The sequence below is a fragment of the Myotis yumanensis genome, unplaced genomic scaffold, assembly GCF_028538775.1.
Source record: "Myotis yumanensis isolate MYYU_CA2020_CCGP unplaced genomic scaffold, mMyoYum1.0.hap1 SCAF_4, whole genome shotgun sequence".
NCBI classification, from domain to species: Eukaryota; Metazoa; Chordata; class Mammalia; order Chiroptera; family Vespertilionidae; genus Myotis; species Myotis yumanensis.
Genome location: NW_027223755.1, coordinates 66,143,589 through 66,164,450, shown reverse-complemented (window position 1 = coordinate 66,164,450; position 20,862 = coordinate 66,143,589). Strand labels below are relative to the sequence as shown.

The 20,862-nt window shown below is 37.1% G+C and overlaps 1 protein-coding gene across 1 annotated transcript in view; it reads left to right on the top strand.

Moving 5' to 3' along the window:
• Positions 1-221: 221 nt before the first annotated feature.
• MCC (MCC regulator of WNT signaling pathway) overlaps positions 222-20,862 on the top strand; it is a 299,306-nt gene continuing 278,665 nt past the window's right edge. The window contains exon 1 of the mRNA XM_070412466.1: positions 222-421. Within this exon, the coding sequence (XP_070268567.1) occupies positions 232-421 (190 nt within the window). The 5' untranslated portion in view covers positions 222-231. The remainder of the gene's footprint in view (positions 422-20,862) is intronic.

Sequence of the window (20,862 nt, the reverse complement as noted above, 5' to 3'; positions counted from 1 at the left end):
TCTAGAATAACTCAGGTGAAACAGATCATTTTGCACCCTTACCACTTTTCTAGGAGCAACGAGGTTAGAAATAGGTTTACTCTGGGTGAATAGAGTCAAGAAACTTTTTTTTTCATTCACCACTTCAGATGTCTCTCCTAAACAACATTTCTTTGGTTCAACCCCTTTTGTAGGAATGACTTGTTGATGGTCTGTCGCCAATTGAACATGGAAGAGTCTGTGGCTGAGATCATGAACCAACTGGGCGCAGATGAAAACGGGAAGATTTCCTTTCAGGATTTTATAAGATGCCGCATGCAGCTTGTTCGAGAAATTAGGAAGGAGGAAGTGGGCCTTTCTGAGAAGTCAGACAACTCCTGTAAAAAGAAGCAACTGAGGGATAGAATTGCTTCCTGGCCCACGAGTAGTGACAACAGTTTGGGTAGGTACAACCGGGTGCTCCACTGGCTCTGCTTCCTTGTAAATGAGAGTGACCTGCCAGCCTGCTGTCGGCTTGTCCCTCGGCTGTTCTTGGCTGCACTCCCCTGGATGAGTTTTGGCTACTTCTCTCTGTTCTATACTGTATCTTCACAGCTTCTAGTTTACTGCTTTTCTTATTTTAGTTTTTCCCTTTTCCAAGCATAGTAATGTACTCAAATATAGCTCTTAGGGAAGAAGGGCAAATTGGGTGGGAAAGGTGATGCTGCATTAGCAGACCTCAGAAACTATCTGGGGACTTCTTCAAAGCTTGGTGCAGTGAGGTTTTTAAAAAACTTTTCGTTTTATTTAATGTTGTAAATTTTTCCTACAAGTATAGTTTTTCTGTTCTTAAGTATTGTTGTTTCCTACTAATATAAGATAAACAATGGGAAAGAAAGTTCTTAAAAATTTTGATAATTATTGAACCTAGGTCATAGGAACATGTAGTTTATTGTACATATTTTTGAGCAATCAAATAGATATTTTCTAGTATGTTTGCAATTTATCACAATAGAAAGTTTAAAAGAAAAAAAAGAGGCATCTTAAAGGATAGCCTGAACAAGACAAAGGAAAGTGGCTGAATTTTCTACCTATACTTTATGGACTTTTTTCCCTTGAAAATGTCTCCTGAATCTCTATTCCTGGGGAGGATCTAGTGGCAAGAAGCAAACCCTATGTTGATTGTCCATCATCTGTGAATATATACTAATTAGCATGGATAACTATGTAGTTCCCTAAAACACACACACACACACACACACACACACTCACACACACACACACACACACACACACATCCTGAGGAAATGGGCCTTTCTGAGAAGTCAGTTAACTGCTCCTGGCAGTGGAATAACTTAGAGGATTATTTTTGAGTAATTGAAATAACAAAATGTCCTCTTATCCCCTAAGCCTTACTATCTTAATGGGTTTCATTTTAGCTTCAAATCAGATGTCTGGTAATGCATGTGTTCTCAGCATAATATGTAGAAAAATTTTATTTTTAAGTAACATTTTCCTGAGTATTAAAGTAATATATGTTCATTATAGAAAATAAGGAAAAGGCAAGCAGAAGAAAATAAAAATCATCCTTAATATCTCATCACCCAGAAATAATTACTGCTTACATTTCTCCCTCTCTTCTCTCCTTTCTCTCTTTCTCTCTCATATATGAGTGATTTGTTTTTACTGATTTTTTGACATACTTTCTATATAGTCCTTTGCATTTTCCTTATGCTTTTATTTATTATTTTTTTATTACTTAAAGTATTACAAAGGATATTACATATGTGTCCTTTCCTCATGCTTTTAAATAGCATTTGAAAGCATGGTTTATAATGGTTGCATGACATAAAATGGACATTTATTAAATGAAAGAATGAGTGGAATTCTTTTTGCTAAGATGTATTTTCTAAGTTTTCTGCCAAGATCATAGACTTTTTATGTAGATACATAAGCACACACACATATATATTTGAAGGGTTAAGTAAATTGTAGTATATCTCAATAATTGAATACCATATAGCCATTATAGTAATATATAAATGTGTATCGAATGTATATATAGTAGGAATACTTTTGTGAAAAAACTACTATATGTAAAAAATTATATTTTAATATACAGTATATATTTATAAATATTCTAAAAACAATGGTTTTGATAGACTTGCTGACTGCACCTAATTGGTTTGACCATCTCATAAGATTGCCCCAAATAGAGAAAGGGTTAAAAACAATTCCTTTTTATCCTTTTCTATAACTATATACCCTTGGAAAAAGAAGAGGTAACTGAGAGGAGGTGAATCATAAAATACGTCATGAACTGAGGAAATGCCAGTTGATGTGAAATCTTTTAACAGTTTATCCTGTAGTTTAGGCTTCAGAGTCAGGTTGTGCGTGAATACTGGTTTTACAGCCTACCTGACACTAGACAAGTTACTTGACTTCCCTGTATCTCAGTTTCCTAATTAAGTGTAATATGAGAACAATTATTGTTATTTGGAAGAGTACAGAAGCAAATATATATTTACATATATGTAAAGCATCTATTTATATGGATTTATAAAGCATATATATGTATACACACACACACACATTGTAAAGCACAAAATAAGCACTACATATTACTTAATATTGTTATTATTATTATTACCACCCAGTTTTGATTCCTGGAAATTGTCACAATTACAACTCATATATTGGAAAATAACCTCCTATTCAGTCTAATATGAATCAAATACATTTAAAATTTTCATAATTGAAGATTTATGTGTTAAATTAGTCCCTCTCTTTTCTGCATTATTAATCTTTTCTTCTGACTCTATACAGACTTTAGTATCTCCTCCCATTTGGGGTTGGGGAGTAGGAGAAGACCTCTCTTGAGTTCATGTCCCTTCTAACTACTGCCAGACTTCTCTGGTTCTCTTCATAGCAAAATTTTTTGAAGAGTTTGTATACATTGAATGTTTATCAGTCCTTACCTCTCATTCTTGCTTCAACTACGCCTCTCATCTTCGGTCATCACCACTCCACTGAACATGCCCTTATTGTCTCCATGTTGGCCAACCCGATGTTTTCCTCTTCTGTCCTCATCTAGATCTTTGGCATTTGACTCAGCTGTACTTTATTCTCTTGGACTTCTCAACACTACACTCTCCTGAGTTTCTGGTTTCTGCCTACCATTTTGATCTCTCTCTCTCTCTCTCTCTCTCTCTGTCTCCTTCCTCTCTTCCTCCCTCCACCTTTCCCTCCCTTCTTCCCTCTGTCACTACTCTTCTCCTGTACCACTTCTAAATTTTTAGGTGCCTCGGATTACATTCTCTACCTAGATCAGTAGTTCTCAACCTTCCTAATGCCGCGACCCTTTAATACAGTTCCTCATGTTGTGGTGACCCCCAATTTCATTGTTACAAATTGAACATAACTAAAGCATAGTGATTAATCACAAAAACAATATGTAATTATATGTGTGTTTTCCAATGGTCTTAGGCGACCCCTGTGAAAGGATCATTTGATTCCCAAAGGGGTCGCGACCCACAGGTTGAGAACCGCTGACCTAGATGATTTCATGTGGTCACATGATTTTAATATTGTTTTTGTGCCAATGACTCCCAAATGTATGTATCTAGCCCTGCCTTTTCACACAAGCTTCAGAATTAGGTTAAATTGACACATGTTTCTGGATATGCTATAGACCTCTCAACCTTCACCACTCCCTCAGGTCACTCCTCTCCCAGGTATCCCCATCTAGGAAATAGCACCATCCACTAGTTTGCTCAAGCCAGCAAATCCCATTGTCTCTTTTGCCAAGGTATATTCAGAATTTCTCCACTTCCTTTGCTCTCCTGCCACCACCCTTGTCTAAATCACCATCATATCTTGCCTTGACTACTAAAACAGCCTATAAATGGCCCCGATTCCTCCTTTGACCCACTACAGTTCATTCTTTACCCTGCAGACAGAGTGGTCTTTCTACGTGATGAAAACATGCTTAGGTCATTTCCATGTCTATAACACTCGGTGGCTTCCATAGCACCTAAAATCAAGTTCAGATTGCTATTGCAATCTGGTTCATACCTACCACTCTAAGTTGATATCATAGCGATTCCTCTGACCCATTACCCATGCTCTAACCACCCTAGTCTTCCTGCTTTTCCTCTTAGACAATTCAGCTGACCTCTAGTTTTTGCCCTGGCTCTTTGCTCTGGTCTAGAATACTTTTCTTTCTGACTTTCTCGTGGCATGATTGGTTCTTTTCTGTTATTCAGATTCAGCTTACATATGCCCTCTTTAGAGAGTCCTTTCCAAGGTAACCTCTTCTCATTCACTCTTTCACATGCCCTTGTTGCTTCATGCCACTTACTCTTATCTGACATTACATGATGTAATTACTTAAAGACTTAAGTAATATATCTCTCTGCTCCAGTATAATAAAAGTTCCACTAGAGTACTAGTGACCTTGCTTGGGTACTGGTATACCCCAGCACTTAGTGCCTGGCACGCAGGGGAGGCTCAGTGCATATTTGTTGAATGAATGAATGAGCAATGCTCCGTGTTCACACTTTGTTAGGGAGGGATACATGGAAGTTCAATGCATGGTTCTAGATACTAAGGAAGTCACCATTTAATTGTGGAGTCATAAGCACATGATAAATTAAAAAGTTTAAATTAGCATCAATGAAACTTGAGAAACCATTATGGTGCAAAAGATAAGGAGCTCTAAGCATTACTATGAACAGGAGTTTCAGGAAAGGGTTGATATTTTAGCTGTGACGGCAGTTGTGGAGAGAAGTGTTTAAAAATGTTGTATTGTTGTGAGAAAAACTTAGGTTTAACCGCGTTTATTGTCAGCTCTGGCATTTAACAGCACATCCACAGCAGGGAGTTAAATCAGGAGAAAAAGAAGACCCGTCAAAATATTATATGCTCAACTTGGAAGAGGAATTTCAATAGATTCTTTTTTCCCAAATGTTTTCTACAGAATACCAATTTCATGGGATGATCATAAATATTATATGATCAAAGAATTCCTTTGTCAAATACATTGAAAACTTTGGGTTTAAACTATATTAATAGTTTTCTTTATTGTGAGACATCTCAGATGATTTTATATGTTATTGTTTCTTGTCAGTCTCCAGGAGAATAATAAAATACATAGCATTTCCAAAATTTAATTGACCATAACTTTTATTTAAAAATATTTCCTTTGGCATTGAATTCTCTGTTCAAATATACATTGGGGAAAAATTAAGATACCTGAATAACTAGGTCATAATAGATTTTTCTACCTATTTTACTTTTTAAAAAATCTTTATTGTTGAAAGTATTACATATGTTAAGTCATCATAGAAATAATATTTTAAAATTTCAGTGTCTTTCAGGTACCAGCTATATAAAACTTAATAGTTATATCAATAACAATAATAAAAATGGTTAAAAATTACTAATATTTACTATGCACAAGGCAATTTATTAGGCATTTTACTTGTCTTATATGCTAAAACCATAAATCCCAGGTTCACCACTGAGTTGCCATGGGACTTAAACTACATTCCTGATTATTCTGAGCTTCAGTTTTTGTTTTTTGTTTGTTTGTTTTTTTTATCTCTTAAAGATAGAATAGTAACCTGCATTATAGGGCAGTGGAAGGACTTAGGGAGATAGCGTTTGAAAGTTCCTACACAGTACCTATGCACATTATCTAATCCTTCCCACTACCTTCTAAGTTTAGAATAGAATCCTCTCTCTCTCTCTCTCTCTCTCTCTATATATATATATATATATATGTGTGTGTGTGTGTGTGTGTGTGTGTGTGTGTATGTGTGTGTGTATATATATAAAACAATGAGGCTCAGAAAAGTTAAGTCACTTGCTCTAAACCACAGAGCTACTAAGGAGTTGAAACCACTAAGAAATACCTTATTGAACTAGATGATTCTTTGAGTCCTCTGCAACTTTTACTTAGAAAAAACTGTCTTGATTATCAAAACACAAACTAAAAAGAACACTGCCACTCGGAGGCCACTCACAGAAATTGCAGACACATAGTCCCCAGGGTCTTGAGGAGGGGTCAGAGGACAATTCCTATTAGAATTAGCCCATTTCTTTGTTAGCAAAGCGACACTATACCAAAATAGTTACAAGGTTTTTCATATACTGCCTAAATTCCCAGTGGAAAACAAATAATCTAGATTCAATGTAATTATTTGTAATTTTTATTTTTAAAATTTATAATTTACATTTTTTAATTTAAAAAATTAAGTTACATTTTTAAAATTGTGATTTAAATTTTTTTAAAAATTTGTGATTAGGAAAGACTCTAGAGCAGTGGTTCTCAACCTTGGCTGCACACTAGAATCACCTGGGAATCTTTTTTAAATCCTGATTTCTGGGCCTCATTCCCATCTCCGGAATGAGAATGAGGCCCAGAAATCAGGATTTTAAAAAGATTCCCAGGTGATTCTAATGTGCAGCCAAGGTTGAGAACCACTGCTCTAGAGTTTTAAAAAAGTTACACTATTAGGTATTTATGTATATGTTAGCAGTTCCAACAGAGCCTTATTAAAACATGCCTTTTAAATAAACAGGTTTTGTTTGTTTTTACTTCAGCCAAGCTGTAAACTTTACACATGATTTCCACAAATGTGTGTCAAATGTATGAATTATATGAAAGAGCTAGTGCTTCAGAGTGATGATCATTGAGAAAAACGCAGATTGCCCAAGGAGAACTGACGTATGCCGTCAAGCTCGCCTAATGAGCTTGTTACAAGTCTGTGCCTTTCAGATCTTTGGGGGCATTTGTTTTTCTTCCTTTGGTCAGGTCTCAGAGAGCCCAAGAACTTATTTGAATCAAATCCCTATGGTTTTAAAACATCGTTTAAGACAGCAGACATTAAAACCTGCTAATTAATACAACTAAATTTAATTTATGCTAAGTTTAGAACAGTGGGCACAGTTTCCAATAACCTATATCTTCAAAGCCTCTTTATAGGCCTTTCCTTGAGATATATTCCCACCTGACGTGTCAGCCTTCGTTACTGCTCTGATAATACCCCTGTGGTCCAGAAGGAACATAAAAAGTACTGGGCTTTCTCCGGGACACTAATAGCATGTGTTTTCCTTAACAGGAACTTAAAGCAGGGAGTTAGATCAAAACCCTCCAAGCCTGAGGGAGGAAATGTAAGGAGATATCCTGATTCCTTGGCAGATTTAAAGAAACAAATAAGCAGCCCTCTGACTATTGGTTTAATATCTTGCTTTAAAAAAATTATAACCACGATTATTTAATAGACAAAAATCTGTCTAGTCCTGACACATTCCAATTTTCCAATATAAATGTGACTCTTAAATATTGTTGGGATTTTTTTTTCTAAACCCTTAAAACAGGTTAAATTAAGTGAGACAAGAAGGCATTTTCCAATCCTATTGGATTGGCCCTAATAGGTAGGGTTCTGGCTGGTGAATAAAGAAAGCAAAAGTGTCTTAAATCCCCTATGGGCCCGGAATGAGCAATTAATAATTAACACAGAGCCTTTTAAATAAAGTCATCGTGAGTCATTGTTAAAAATACTGCCCAGCTAGCATAAATACAGACTAAAGTCACAACAGTTTTTAGCCCCAATTGAAGGTTTCAGGAAGTTTGGTTTTTTGTTGTTGTTGTTGTTGTTTTACATACTCTAAGCCCTATGTCATAGTGTGAACAATATGTTTATTTAATTTAGTCTACTCCTTAATTGGGACTTAGGATAGGTTTCTAAAATCTGTAAGTAATAGGTACTATTTTGTGTTTTTTAATTGCGTACTGAGAATACCATCAAGCAACTTTCTGTAGATTGTTCTTTAGATTTAGTTTGTGTAGATTTGGTCAGTTCTTTGATTAACTTAGTCTCCCTGTATCTCTTTTTATTAACCTTTTTCTTTCTTGTCCTTGAGCAGTCTCTATCCCCGTTATTTATCTGTTTATGCTTCTCAGATTGGCACTTCCATTGTCCATATTTGGGTCCTCCTCCTCATCCTCCAAATTACTACAGTTTCCTCCTAACTTTTTTCTGACTGATTTCAGTTGATGATGCTATGATTTCTAATATAGTAAATATGTACTCATGGTAAAATTAATTTATTCTCTTCTGTCTACTTAATAGACACCACTATATCACCTCTGAACTCTGTTGGATTCAAGACACCTTACCATCTAGTGGCCTCATCCTACCTTATTTGTTCCCCATTATTTCTCCACAGGGACCCTTAGTTTCAATAACACTGGTCTTATTGATACATACTCCTCAAACCTATTTCTTGAGTTCTGTTCCTTCTCTACTGTTACAGTTTTTTGGTGAAAGGGGGCAACACTAATACTTTGAAGGAAGGGAGGAGAAAGAGAGAGAACATGAATGTGAATATATTCAAGTCTAGGCAGTTGGATGTAGCAGAGATGGATCCAGAGGCTCGAATGCCAATCTTCTTCCCTCCATGTCTCAGCCCTTCCTTCAGAAGTGGCTTTATTCTCAGGCTCCTTGTTGTGGCCTCCAGCAGCTGCAGGTTTCTACCCATTCTGTTGAGTAAATGCAAAAGAAAAGAGTGATTTTCTCTTCACAGTAGTTCCACAAAAGTCCTGGAAATCATTCTCACTATGTCTTCTTGGATCATATAACTATCCCTAAAAAGTCCCTTTGGCCAGAAAAATGCAGTGGTGTGATTGGCCAGGCTTGGATAACACATTTCACCTGTAAGCCTGGGATAGCGTTGTCTCTGTCCCTATCATATAGGCTGAGAGTTGAAGAAAGGAGACAGAGAATCAAGGGGCTGTCCCTACACGAAGAGCAAATGGTTGCTAGACAGACAAAAAGAACAGATGTCTACCACCTGGTCCTATACTATAAATCTTGCCTTCTTTCTTTTCTTTGTATATATAACCTTGAAATCCTCAAAAGGCTTTAATAATGCTACATAAAATTGATATGTATACATAGTATATTTAGCAACTAAGCGACTTGTGTGTCTTCTCACACAACCAAATTATAAATTTTTAAATGAATTTTACAAGTATAACTATCATTGTAATTATGAACTATCCTGTGTTACAATTACCCATTAGTATGTCTATCCACTCTACTAGATTATACATCCTGGACAAATAGCACGGAGCCTGACACATGGCAAGCACTGGAAGAATACTTGATCAATTAATGAATGTATTAGTGAGCAAAACTTTTTGGTACCCTAGCCTCTATTGTAACTATTTGTTGATTTATTGTCAACCTTCAAAGCATAGGCTTCTTTCTTTGAGGTACAGCTTTTCCTTTGAAATAAGACATGTGTATTTGGATCTGGGCAATTTTTTAAAAGAAAATGAGTCCAAGTAATGAGTTATAGATTAATCTGATCAAAATTAATTTTTCCCTTCAAGTTTATTCTTATCCTGAGTTTATAGTCTCAAGCTGGATGTAATAAAAGTGCCAGAACATTGATTTTCTTTCAGCTAATATCCAGTAGATGCCTTCACTGTGATACTTGCTGCTAAACTGACAAAAAAAGGAGTAGGCATAGCGTGCTTGACTTAAAATTATGGCCATAATATTTTCCAGCTCTTCCTATCAAGCGGTGGAGTTTTTTCCCCTTGAACCTAGGGAGGCCTTGTGATTTATTTTGACCAACAGAATCTGGTGAAAGTGGAATTGTACAAGTTTTGGAGTCTAGGCTTCAAAATGCCTTACAGTTTTTTTGCTTTACCTCTTGGAGCATTCTTGTAACAATGAAAGAAAGTCTGGGCTAGACTAACAAATGACAAGAGACCACATAGAGAGGCCTCGCCAACAGCCAGCATCGAGGCCTCAGACACATGAGTGTGCACATCTTAGTCCCTCCAACCCTGCTTGTGCTACCAGGGAACTGCAGGTCACATTGGTGATTCTAAATGAGATACATCAGAGAATTTCCCAGGAGAGCGCAGCCAAAAGTATTGAACCCAGAATCACAAGAAACAATTTCTGTTTTAAGTTACTAAGTTTTGTGATCTCTTGTTATGTAGATAGGTGATTACACATGAGGAATTACCCTTAAGAAGTCGTGAAATTACTATGAATATGAATCAAGACAAAAGACCCATAACCATCTACAGATTTCAATGCAATCCCTATTAAAAAATTCAAATGCCATTTTTCACAAAAATATAAAAACCAATCCTAAAAGTCAGATGGAACCACAAAAGATTCCAAATAGCCAAAGAAATTCTGAGAAAGAACAAATCTGGAACCTTACATTTCCTGATTTCAACCTATTTTATAAAGCTATAGTAATGAAAAGAGTATCGTATTGGCATAAAAACAAACATATAGCCCAATGGAACAGAATCAAGAGCCCAGGAATAAACCCACACATATACAGTCAACTAATATTTGACAAGGGAGTAAAGAATACTCAATGGAGAAAGAATAGTCTCTTTGATAAATGCTGCTGGGAAAACTGGATATTCACATGTAAAGAGAACAAATTAGATCCTTATCTTACACCATTCACAAAAATTAAATTGAAACTGATTAAAGACTTAAATGTAAGACCCGAAATATAAAATTACTAGAAAAAAATAGGAAAAGGATCCTTGACATTGCTCTTGGCAACACATTTTTGGATATGAAACCAAAAGCACAAGCAACAAAAGCAAAAATAAATAAGTGGACTACATCAAACTAAAAATCTTCTTCTGCACAGCAAGAGATATAGTCAGCAAAATGAAAAGACAGCCAAAGGAATGGCAGAAAATATTTGTAAACATGTATCTGATTAGGGGTTAATATATAAAAGAAACTCATAAACTCAATAGCAAAACAAAAAAAACAAACAAAAAAAACAAACACTTCAATTAAAAATGGACAGATGACATGGGTAGACACTTTTCCAAAGAACACATACAAATGATCAACAGGTACATGAAAAGATGTTCAACATCACTAATCATTAGGAAGATTCAAATCAAAACCACACTGAAATATCACCTCACACCTGTTAGAATGCATATATAAAAAAGATGAGATAAGTATTGGCAAGAATGTGGAAAAAAGGAAATCCTTGTGCACTCTTGGTGGGAGTGTAAGTTGGTTCAACTACTGTGGAAAACAATATGGAGGTTCCTCAAAAATTAAAAATAGAATTACCATATGATCCAGGAATTCCACTTCTGAGTATATATTTGAAGGAAATTACTATCTCAAAGAGGTTTCTACATTCCCATGTTCATTGCATTATTCACAATAGTCAAAACATAGAAACAACCAGTTTCCACCAATGGATGAATGGATAGAGATGTTTTATAGATTGAACAATGGGAATTTATTTAGCCATGAGATTAAAGGGAAATCTTGCCATTTGTGATAACATGGATGGACCTTGTGGGCATTTTACTAAGTGAAATAAGTCAGTTGGAGAAAGACAGATACTGTCTGTTCCTACTTATATGTGGAATCTAAAAAAAACTGAACTCAAAGAAATGGAGTAGAATGATGGTTGCCAGTTACTGGAGGGTGGGGAAAATGTGGAGATGTTGGTCAACGGATGTAAACTTCAGCTATAAGACGAATAAGTTCTGGAGATCTGATATACAGCATGGTGACTTGGTGATTATAATTAGGTCTACTGTATTATAGACTTGAAAGTTTTTAAGAGAATCAGTCTTAAATGTATCCGCTTTGCAATTTGTACATATATTAAATCATCACTTTGCACACCTTATACTTACATATGTTATATGTCAGCATCTCAGCAAAGCTGGAAAAAAGACAAGAAGATATAAAGTAAACCAGCACAGTGTTGTATCTTATTAAGGGAAAAATATGTGAGGCAAACAAGATATTGGCAGATGAGAAAGGAAGACCAGAGAAGACACTTAGAAAAAAATAAAGCCCAAGCTGATCTTGGAGAACTGGGAAGAATTGGCAGGTTGAAGAAACAATGAAACATGCCTAGGTGGGGATGCATTAGAGAAGAGTTCTTTAGGAAGTATTTTACCTATGGTCAAATTAACTGTAATTAAATGTCCCGGGCCTCATGCTGAGTTATGTGAACATTGGGGGAGCACATGGAAGTGGTTGGAGGATTGCGGCAGGCGGGGTGGGGGGCAGGGGGGGTGGTTTACTACAAGCCCCAAAAGAAATATGATGCATTTCTCAAGCACAAATATAATTGATTATTTGGAGGAAAAGTTGTATAACTTAGTAAAAATGTTAAGTTGTATTAAAGCATATGCTAATATGTGTGGAGGAAATTCATATGAATTTTCAAGATAAAACATGAAACTTAAAAGAAATCTCGCTCTGGCATGGAGGTCGTTCAGCCTGTCCCCCAGATTCTTTGACTCTCCTCTGTATTTGGGGTATTTTGGTGGAAAAGACTAAGAAGCACTGAATCCCTTTACTCGTGTAAACCTTGGAACTTCTTTTTTTTTTTTTTCTAGTTTGTCTTAGGCTATTTAGGACTCTTGACATCTGAGTTGATAATGGTTCTGGTCCCAGATAGTAACTTACAGAACTAATTCAAGGAGTAAAGAGGCTCTAAGGCTGCCCAAACATTGTTAAGATCACCAGCAAAGACATCTTCTAGAATGGCTTATTGTAATGGCTTTGGTATTTAAAGAAGAAGTCCCAACTCAGCATATAGACTCATAGAGGGAAGTGATCCTGCAGTGAATGTGTATTAACATGGAAAAATCTTGATTACTCAATGGTAGCTTATATGTGGTAAATCTTCTTCCAAATTATGAGCATAATTAAGTATATAACACGATAATGTCCTTAATATACCTAACATATTTAGTAATTTACAGATCAACAGCATCTATTAAAACAAAATTTTCCTTAACCTAAGGGAAATAGGAAACACTGCAACAGAGAAAAAAAATGTTTAGATTTAAACTGAGAAGTCATGTTATTTGCCATGAAGAGGCAAAGAGATCTTCTGAACAAGGGAATGGGGTAGGATATTGTAAATCACTTCCCCACCCCCCAGCCCCTCTAAGTTTTGTACTCATTGATTATTAGAGGTGTTGTGGGTTTTCAGATCATTAAACCCACATACTAAAATGTAAGCATGAACAGCTTACAAAACCAAAGATAACAAATAATTTTGACATAATCTGAGACAGTGAGCATAAGGAGTCAGATGTGTGTTATTTATTGATCAGAATGAAAATGTTTCTGCATTGGATATATTTTAACTTTAGTTCTCTTTATTTGGTTTTTCTTTGTCTGAGCTTTAAATTCTGCCCTTCAGACGTCAAATTCTATTTGTGATACATTGGCTATCAGCTCTCCATCATGCACTCACTGCAGACAGAAGGAAAAACTAAAGTATGATGTAAGAAGAAAAAAATAGGGTATATTTCTTTTTCTTAAACTCCTAAGCAAGCATGTATAAAACCACTGTATTCTCAGATACTTTTTGAGATATTAAATATTTTAGGTTTCATATGTAGATTAGTATCTCTTATAAGTCAATACACTGGTCTGTGATGGTCTGAATTCTTGTAAAATGATGTCACAAATGGTAAAAATTGGTTTCATCTTACTTTCTGATTTTGTCTCTCACTGGTGTTTCCAGCTACTTGGTGCTGCTCCTTTTGAATATATTATTTTAGCCCATTTTCCTGTAGCATTAATCACTTTGTTTTAGTTCCTGTGAATCCAGGTGTGCTTATCTCAGGTGGTGATCCTGGCATGAAGGGTGCCAGTGATTACCTGTGTTGATCGTATCTTTTGAACCACATATAATACAATAAAATTGTTCATCTATTTTCTCTCCCACATGATTTAACTGAAGCGATTCATTAAGTGTCACTGTTTTTATTGGATGTTGAAACCATTCCAATTTCAGTGGCAGTGCTACAACTTGGCATGATTTTAGGTATTTTTTTTCATAGAATAAAAATGATTACTTGGCTGAGATAAAGGTTTACTTTGGCCAGACTATTTTATTGTCCATTGTTCATTCTAGAGAATCTGTCACTCACCATTACAATCACAAAAGGCTCAGAAAGGCTTATTTTGCTTTCTTGTTATTTCTTCTAAGACTACTGCAAGTTCATTGGGGAACATAAATGAAAGGGCATTAGTAAATGACTGTTTAAATCAGTTAAACTTTTATGGTTGTTTGGAAAGATTTCATATGGTTTCCAGATGATCCATTTAACTTTGCTATCTACAAGAAAAACATTTTTGCTTCTAATTGAAGCAGAATTTAATCTATTACCTTGTGTATTTATTTAGTTCTCATTTTATGGATGCATATCTGTCAGTTTTAGATAAATATTTTTAAAACTACCATGTCAGACTTCTCTCTTGGTATTTATAGTGTTTTCATTGATTTATCTGACTTAATATTTAGAGTTCTTTGATAAAATTTTTGCCTTGAATTACAAGATTACAGTCCAGAGAGTCTGTTAAATGTTATCTGGTTTCACCCTCTAAATAGTACAAATGAGAGAATGGAGAGTTAAATAATAATTCTCAGTTCACTGAAGCAGTTGGTGACATAACTGAGACTAGACTGGAACTCTCCTGGGTCCTGGTCTAATTGTTTGTTTTACTAATTCACACTGCTATGTTTTTTCCTCTTTTTCTCCTTCTATATTAACAAAAACTTAGAATTCCAATCTCTAAGATGTTTTTTGTTGTTGTTAGGAATTTCTATGTAGAGATATAGGTGTGAAAATGCCACCCTGGACTTCTGAAGAATAAGTTTGTTTTCAATCTCACTTATTTCAGTTGCTTTAATGCCAAAACCATAGCACTCAAAATGCTTATATTTTCCTAGCACTTTACACCTTATCCTTTTTCTTTTTTTACTTAGATTATATCATCCTTCTGTGGGTTTTCCCCACAATGATCTCATTTGGATAACAGTAACTAGACCCAGAATCTCAGGGATGTGAACATTAACATTTTCACCTGGTCATGTATATGTCAACATAGTACTTAGTTTGATGTTAGTCATCTCCAAACTTGCTTCTAGATGGTATTGGCTCTTGGGCAAAAAACCCCCAAAAAACCCTCCTTATAACAAAAGCACCCCATGGTAAATGTACACCTCTTGTATGACTATTGGAGCTACAGTGGGACATGTACTTGGGTCTACAGGGCCACACCCCTGAGATGGGCAAGGTGTCCTCTGAAAGGGAAGGAGATAGCTGATGTTTCCTCCCAGTCCATCATCTGGGGAAGAGGAGGAGCTCAGATACAGCACTGCAGCTCAGAAGGTTTGCTAGTGCTTGCTGAGGGCAGGTAGACAACAAAAATAAGTGAAGTTGTCCAGAAGGAGGCTCCATCAAACTGGAAGGCATGTTCTCATTTACAAAGGGGCAGCTAATGCTCAACTACAGCCAAATGTTGCCACGTAGGAATAGGGGCCACATGTTTCTATATCTTGCATGTTCATGCATGTGTGTGTGTGTATGTATGTATGTTTTCAATGCCAGAAAATGTTTTTGGTTTTATTAAATACTAGAGGCCCAGTGCACAAAAATTTGTGCACTCGGGGGCGGGGGTCCCCCAGCTCGGCCTGTGCCCTCTCGCAGTCTGGGACCCCTCGGGCGATAACGACCTGCTGGCTTAGGCCTGATTCTGGTGGCAGAGGGCAGGCCCAATCCCTAGGCGCAGCCCCTGGTCAGGTTAAGAGCAGGGCCGATTGGGGAGTTGGGGCACCGCCCCATCATGCATAGAGCAGGGCGGATCGGGAGGTTGCGATGTCACCCTCAGTCACGCTCAGGGTGGGGCTGATTGGGGGGTTGCAGCGCCACCCCCTGTCACGCACAGAGCAGGGCCAATCAGGGGGTTGGGGCACCGCCCCCTGTCACACACAGAGCAGGGCAGATAAGGGGGTTGGGGTGCCACCACTGTCACACTCAGGGCAGGGCCGATGGAGAGGTTATGGCTCTACCCTGTCACACACACAGCAGGGCCGATCAGGCAGTTGGTGCGCTGCACCCTGTCAAACACAGAGCCGAAGGGCAATCAGGGGATTGGGGAGCTCCCCCCTATCAGGCACAGAGCAGGGCAGATAGGGAGGTTGTGGCCCCGCCCCCTGTAACACACAGAGCCGCAGGGCGATCAGGGGGTTTGGGCACTGCCCCCTGTCATGCTGATCCTGGTGCCGGGAGGCATATTACCCTTTTACTATATAGAATAGAGGCCTGGTGCATGGGTGGGGGCCGGCTGGTTTGCCCTGAAGGGTGTCCTGGATCAGGGTGGGGGTCCCCACTGGGGTGCCTGGCCAGTCTGGGTGAGGGGCTGAGGGCTGTTTTCCGGAAGCGAGTGACTGAAGCTTCCAACTGCTCCTTGTTTTCTTTTTCTTTTTTTTTTTTTTTTTATTCTGGGCCAGCTTTAGCTCTGAGGCCTCGCCGCTGAAAACATTGATACAATGTTGCTAAAGCCCGGCTGACTGAAAGCCGGTTTCTGGGGTTTTGTTTAGCTTCTTATTTGCAACATAGTACATAGTTGCTTACAGTTGTAGCTCAGAGGCCGGCAAGTGTGGGGGGCGGGGGGGATGTTGGAGTCTGCAGTCACTGAAGCAAGCAAGCCTCATGTTCGCTTCAGTGCCTGGCTGCCGGCTGCCATCTTGACTGACAGTTAATTTGCATATACTCACTGATTAGCCAATGAAAAGGGTAGCAGTCGTACACTAATTACCATGTTTCTCTTTTATTAGTGTAGATGATCACTCCAAATTTTCAGTGCTGGTGACTAAATTTTTAAAACATAATTTTTAGCTGGAAACTTTATATGTTTTCCACAGTGGCTGCACCAGTCTGCGTTCCCACCAACAGTGCACAGGGGTTCTCTTTTCTCCAAGCCTCACCAACACTTGTTGTTGACTTATTGATGATAGTCATTCTGACAGGTGTGAGGTGATATCTCATTGGGGTATTCATTTGCATTTATTTGATATTTAGTGACATTGAGCATCTTTTCATATGTCTATTGGCTGTCTGTATGTCCTCTTTGGAGAAATCTCTGTTCAGGTCCTTGGCCCATTTTTTAAATTGGATTGTTTGTTTGTTTTGGTGTTGAATTGTTTAAGTTCTTTGTAAATTTTGGATATTAACTTCTTGATGATAGATGCAGTGAGTTGTCTTTTCACTTTGTTAATTATTTCCTTTGCAAAAGATTTTTAGTGTGATGTCCATTATTTTTTCTTTAGTTTCCCTTACCTGAGGAGATATATCAGGAAAATATGGAACTACCTTATGACCCAGTGATTCCACATCTGGGAATATATCCAAATAAACCCAAAAGACTGATTCAAAAGAATATATGCACCCCTATGTTCATTGCCATGCTATTTATAATAGCCAAGATTTGGAAGCAGCCCAAGTGCCCATCAGTAGATAAAAATTCTGTGGTACATTTACATAATGGAATACTATTCAGCCATAAAAAAGAAGGAAATCTTACCCTTTTTTTAACAGCATGGAAATAAGTCAAACAAAGAAAGACAAATACCATATGATTTCACTTACATTTTAAAAAAACAAAATATGAGGGAATATAGTTAGCCTTTTCAGTCATTCATACTGTGTGTTAATAAAATGATCAGAATTTTTACTTGAACTAGTTCCAATGAAGGAGGAGCCAAGGAGAAATCCTGAAGGACAGGTGGAATGAGGGAGAATTAAAGTTGTAGAAGAAACCTAAGGAAAGGAGAAGGAGGAAGGGCTTAATGAAAAACATGGTGTCTGTTTCACTTCTGCTTATGCCTGGTCTGATAAAGTTCTCATTCATCTACTATGAGATAGGTCAGTGTTTCCTGAACTGGCTTGATAAGCTACCATAGTTTTGGAAATAGTGAATTGAGGTCTTAGGGCTGGCATAGGTCATATTGCCTAGAAAAACAAACAACCAAGGAGCGCCAGACATCTGAAGAATTCCTCTAAAATGAAAGATAGAGATGAAAACAAATAGGAAAGTAACTTAAAGGGAACAGAAACTCTTCAGGGAGAACGCTCCCCCAAAAATGTCTTATTAACATGCTCTGAAATAGCAAAGAAAATATTGTACCACAAAAAAAGAACAGTATAAGAAGGAACATTTTTAACTCTGAAAAAATATATTATAGATGATAAACTCAGCAGAAAGAGTGGAAAATAAAGATAGTACTTTATTCCAGAAAGGAGCAAAGAAACAAAGAAATATACGATAGGAGAAAAGAGATAAGAAAATTAGAGGACCGGTACAGGAAGTTTCCCATTTAAATAATAGGCATTCTAGAAAGAGCAAACAAAGAAAACGGAGAGGAAGAAATCATCAACAAAGGGTCAAAGATATTTCCCTTCCCACTGAAGGACGGTGAGTTTCTTGATAGAAAGGGCCTACTAAGTATCACCTGGTTTAAAATGTAAAAGTTGACTCACATTAAAACACACATCATTGTGAAATTTTACAACACTAGGAACAAAGAAAAAGTTCTTCAAACTTTCAGAGAGAAAAAACGAAACAGGACAAATATAAAAGATTTGTGGCTTTTGATTTCTAACAATGACAGATATTTAAATGAACAATATCTTCAAAATTCTGAAGAAAAATTGTTTCCAACTAGAATTCCTTACCAAATTATTAATGAAGTGTAAGGATAGAAATAAGTATTTTCATGCATGCAAAGACTCAGAAAATTTATTTCCGTGCCTAATTTCTTTTTCTTTTTCTTTTTTTTTTAAACTCAGGTTTTCTTTGTTTGTTCGTTTGTTTGTTAATCCTCACCTGAGGATATTTTTCCATTGATTTTTAGAGAGAGTGGAAGGGAGGGGAAGAGACAGAGAGAGAAACATCGGGGTACGTGCCCTTGACTGGAATCGAACCCAGGATCTTCAGTCCATGAGCCGACTCTCTATCCACTGAGCCAAACCGGTTAAGGTTCCATGCCTAATTTCTTCGAAATCTACTGGATCTTCAAAAAACAAAAGGAGTTAACCTAGAAAGAGAAAAACTTGGAGCCATGAAACAAAGAGTGAAACAAGTTAGAAGGGTAGCATAATGGTCATTGGAACCAGTCTAGACTAAGCAGGTCAAAAAAGTCCCAGGAGAAGATTTTCATACTAAATTTGATGGGATATTTATGCACCTTAAATTATTGAGAGAAGATTAGATAATTGGCTAAGAATTTAAGGCTGGATTCATGACATATAGAAAACTAAACAAATGATATACAAAAAGAGAAACACTGTTAATCCCAGGAAAAACTAAAAATTGGTCTAGAAAAGAAGAGCAGTCATTTCCCACTTGTGAATATATAGTTTACATCATAATTCACACGGTCAAAATTTAAAGAAAAATATTGATTTCCATATCAAGTAACATAATTAGATATCAAGACATATCTTCTGTCTGAAAATAATTTTAAAAATTGAAATAACTATATTTTTAAGTTGTATTTTAAGACACTGAATTTCCAGCAAAATAGTAAAGATTTGTGAGTGTAAAATCTAAATGAATGAGGAAATCTGGAGCAGCACACTACTTTTACCTTAAGATTATTGTCTAAACCTGGTAAAATTGAACTTTGGATTATATGACTGTGTGGTGTGTGGGCTCTGAGAACAGAAGACAAATTCCAAGGACTGCACAAGTGGGAATCTAATAAGATATGCCCTTTATTCAAAAGCTAGACTGTGAGAGGACTCTACCCTCTGTGTAAGGTTGAACCAGAAGTATATTACCCCATATACTACCCTCAGAGTATTCTAAGGCAAATTGTTTTGGAGATGAGTAAAGTAGTTCTAAAAAGAATATCGACACATAATTTCCAGGGATTATGGATGACTCAGTATCTGTCATTACTAAGTATATAAGGACAGTAAATACCATAAGCAAGAATTAACATAAAAAGCAAACTCATGAAGATTTTATTTATTGGAATTATCAGACTCAGAATATAAAGTAATTATGTTTACTGTGTTCAGAAAGAAAATCTAAACAAAAAAAATTTTTTTTAAGTATATGTGAAAAACAACCAAATCAATATCTAGGAATGAGAACTGTTACCTCTCTATATAAAAGCCTAAGTGACTGAATGACTGGTCCACCGGTCGCTGTGATGCCCACTGACCACCAGGTGCCAGACACTCGATGCAGGAGCTACCCCCTGGTGGTCAGTGCGCTCCCACAGCGGGAGTGCCGCTCAGCTGACCAACGGGCACCAGGTTCTGGGCTCACGGCTGGCAAGTGCAGCTGCAGGCTGGAGCCTCTCCCACCTCCGCAGCAGCACTACTGAGCAACAGCTGCGTCAGGTGCAGTGGAGCCAGGTTGAGCAGGAGTGGTGCCTGGCCCGGGCTCCAGCTGCCCTGCCTCCTGCCGCTTTGCACACTACTAATCCCTCAGAGGATGTCGGACTGCTGGTTTTGGCCCGATCCCCGCAGTCCGACATCCCCCGAGGGGTCCCAGATTGCGAGAGGGTGCAGGCCAGGCTGAGGGACCCCACTGGTGCACTAATCTGTGCACCAGGCCTCTAATAATTGAAATAAAAACAATTAAAATGAACAACAAATGAGTTAGAAATGAAGAATTAGTGAAATAGTTTTATATGTCCATTATATCAAGCTTATAAATTGGGTTGTTCAAATCTTGTTTTTTGGTCTGCCTGTTCTAATAATGAGAAATATGCTAATATCTTTCATATGATTGTGGATTGGTATATTTCTCTTCTTCTCATAGGTGTCAATTTTACTCTATGTGTTTTGATGTTTTTTATTGGTATATACAAATTTAAAATTGTTATTTCTGGTGACTTTAATCCTTACCATTTTTAAAAAGGCCTATTTTTTAACAATGCTTTTGTGATATAATAAAATATATATATTGGTTTTTGCTTCCTGTTCCTGTGCTTGATATAATGGACATATAAAAGGCATTGTATAAAACCTATAGTGAAGTG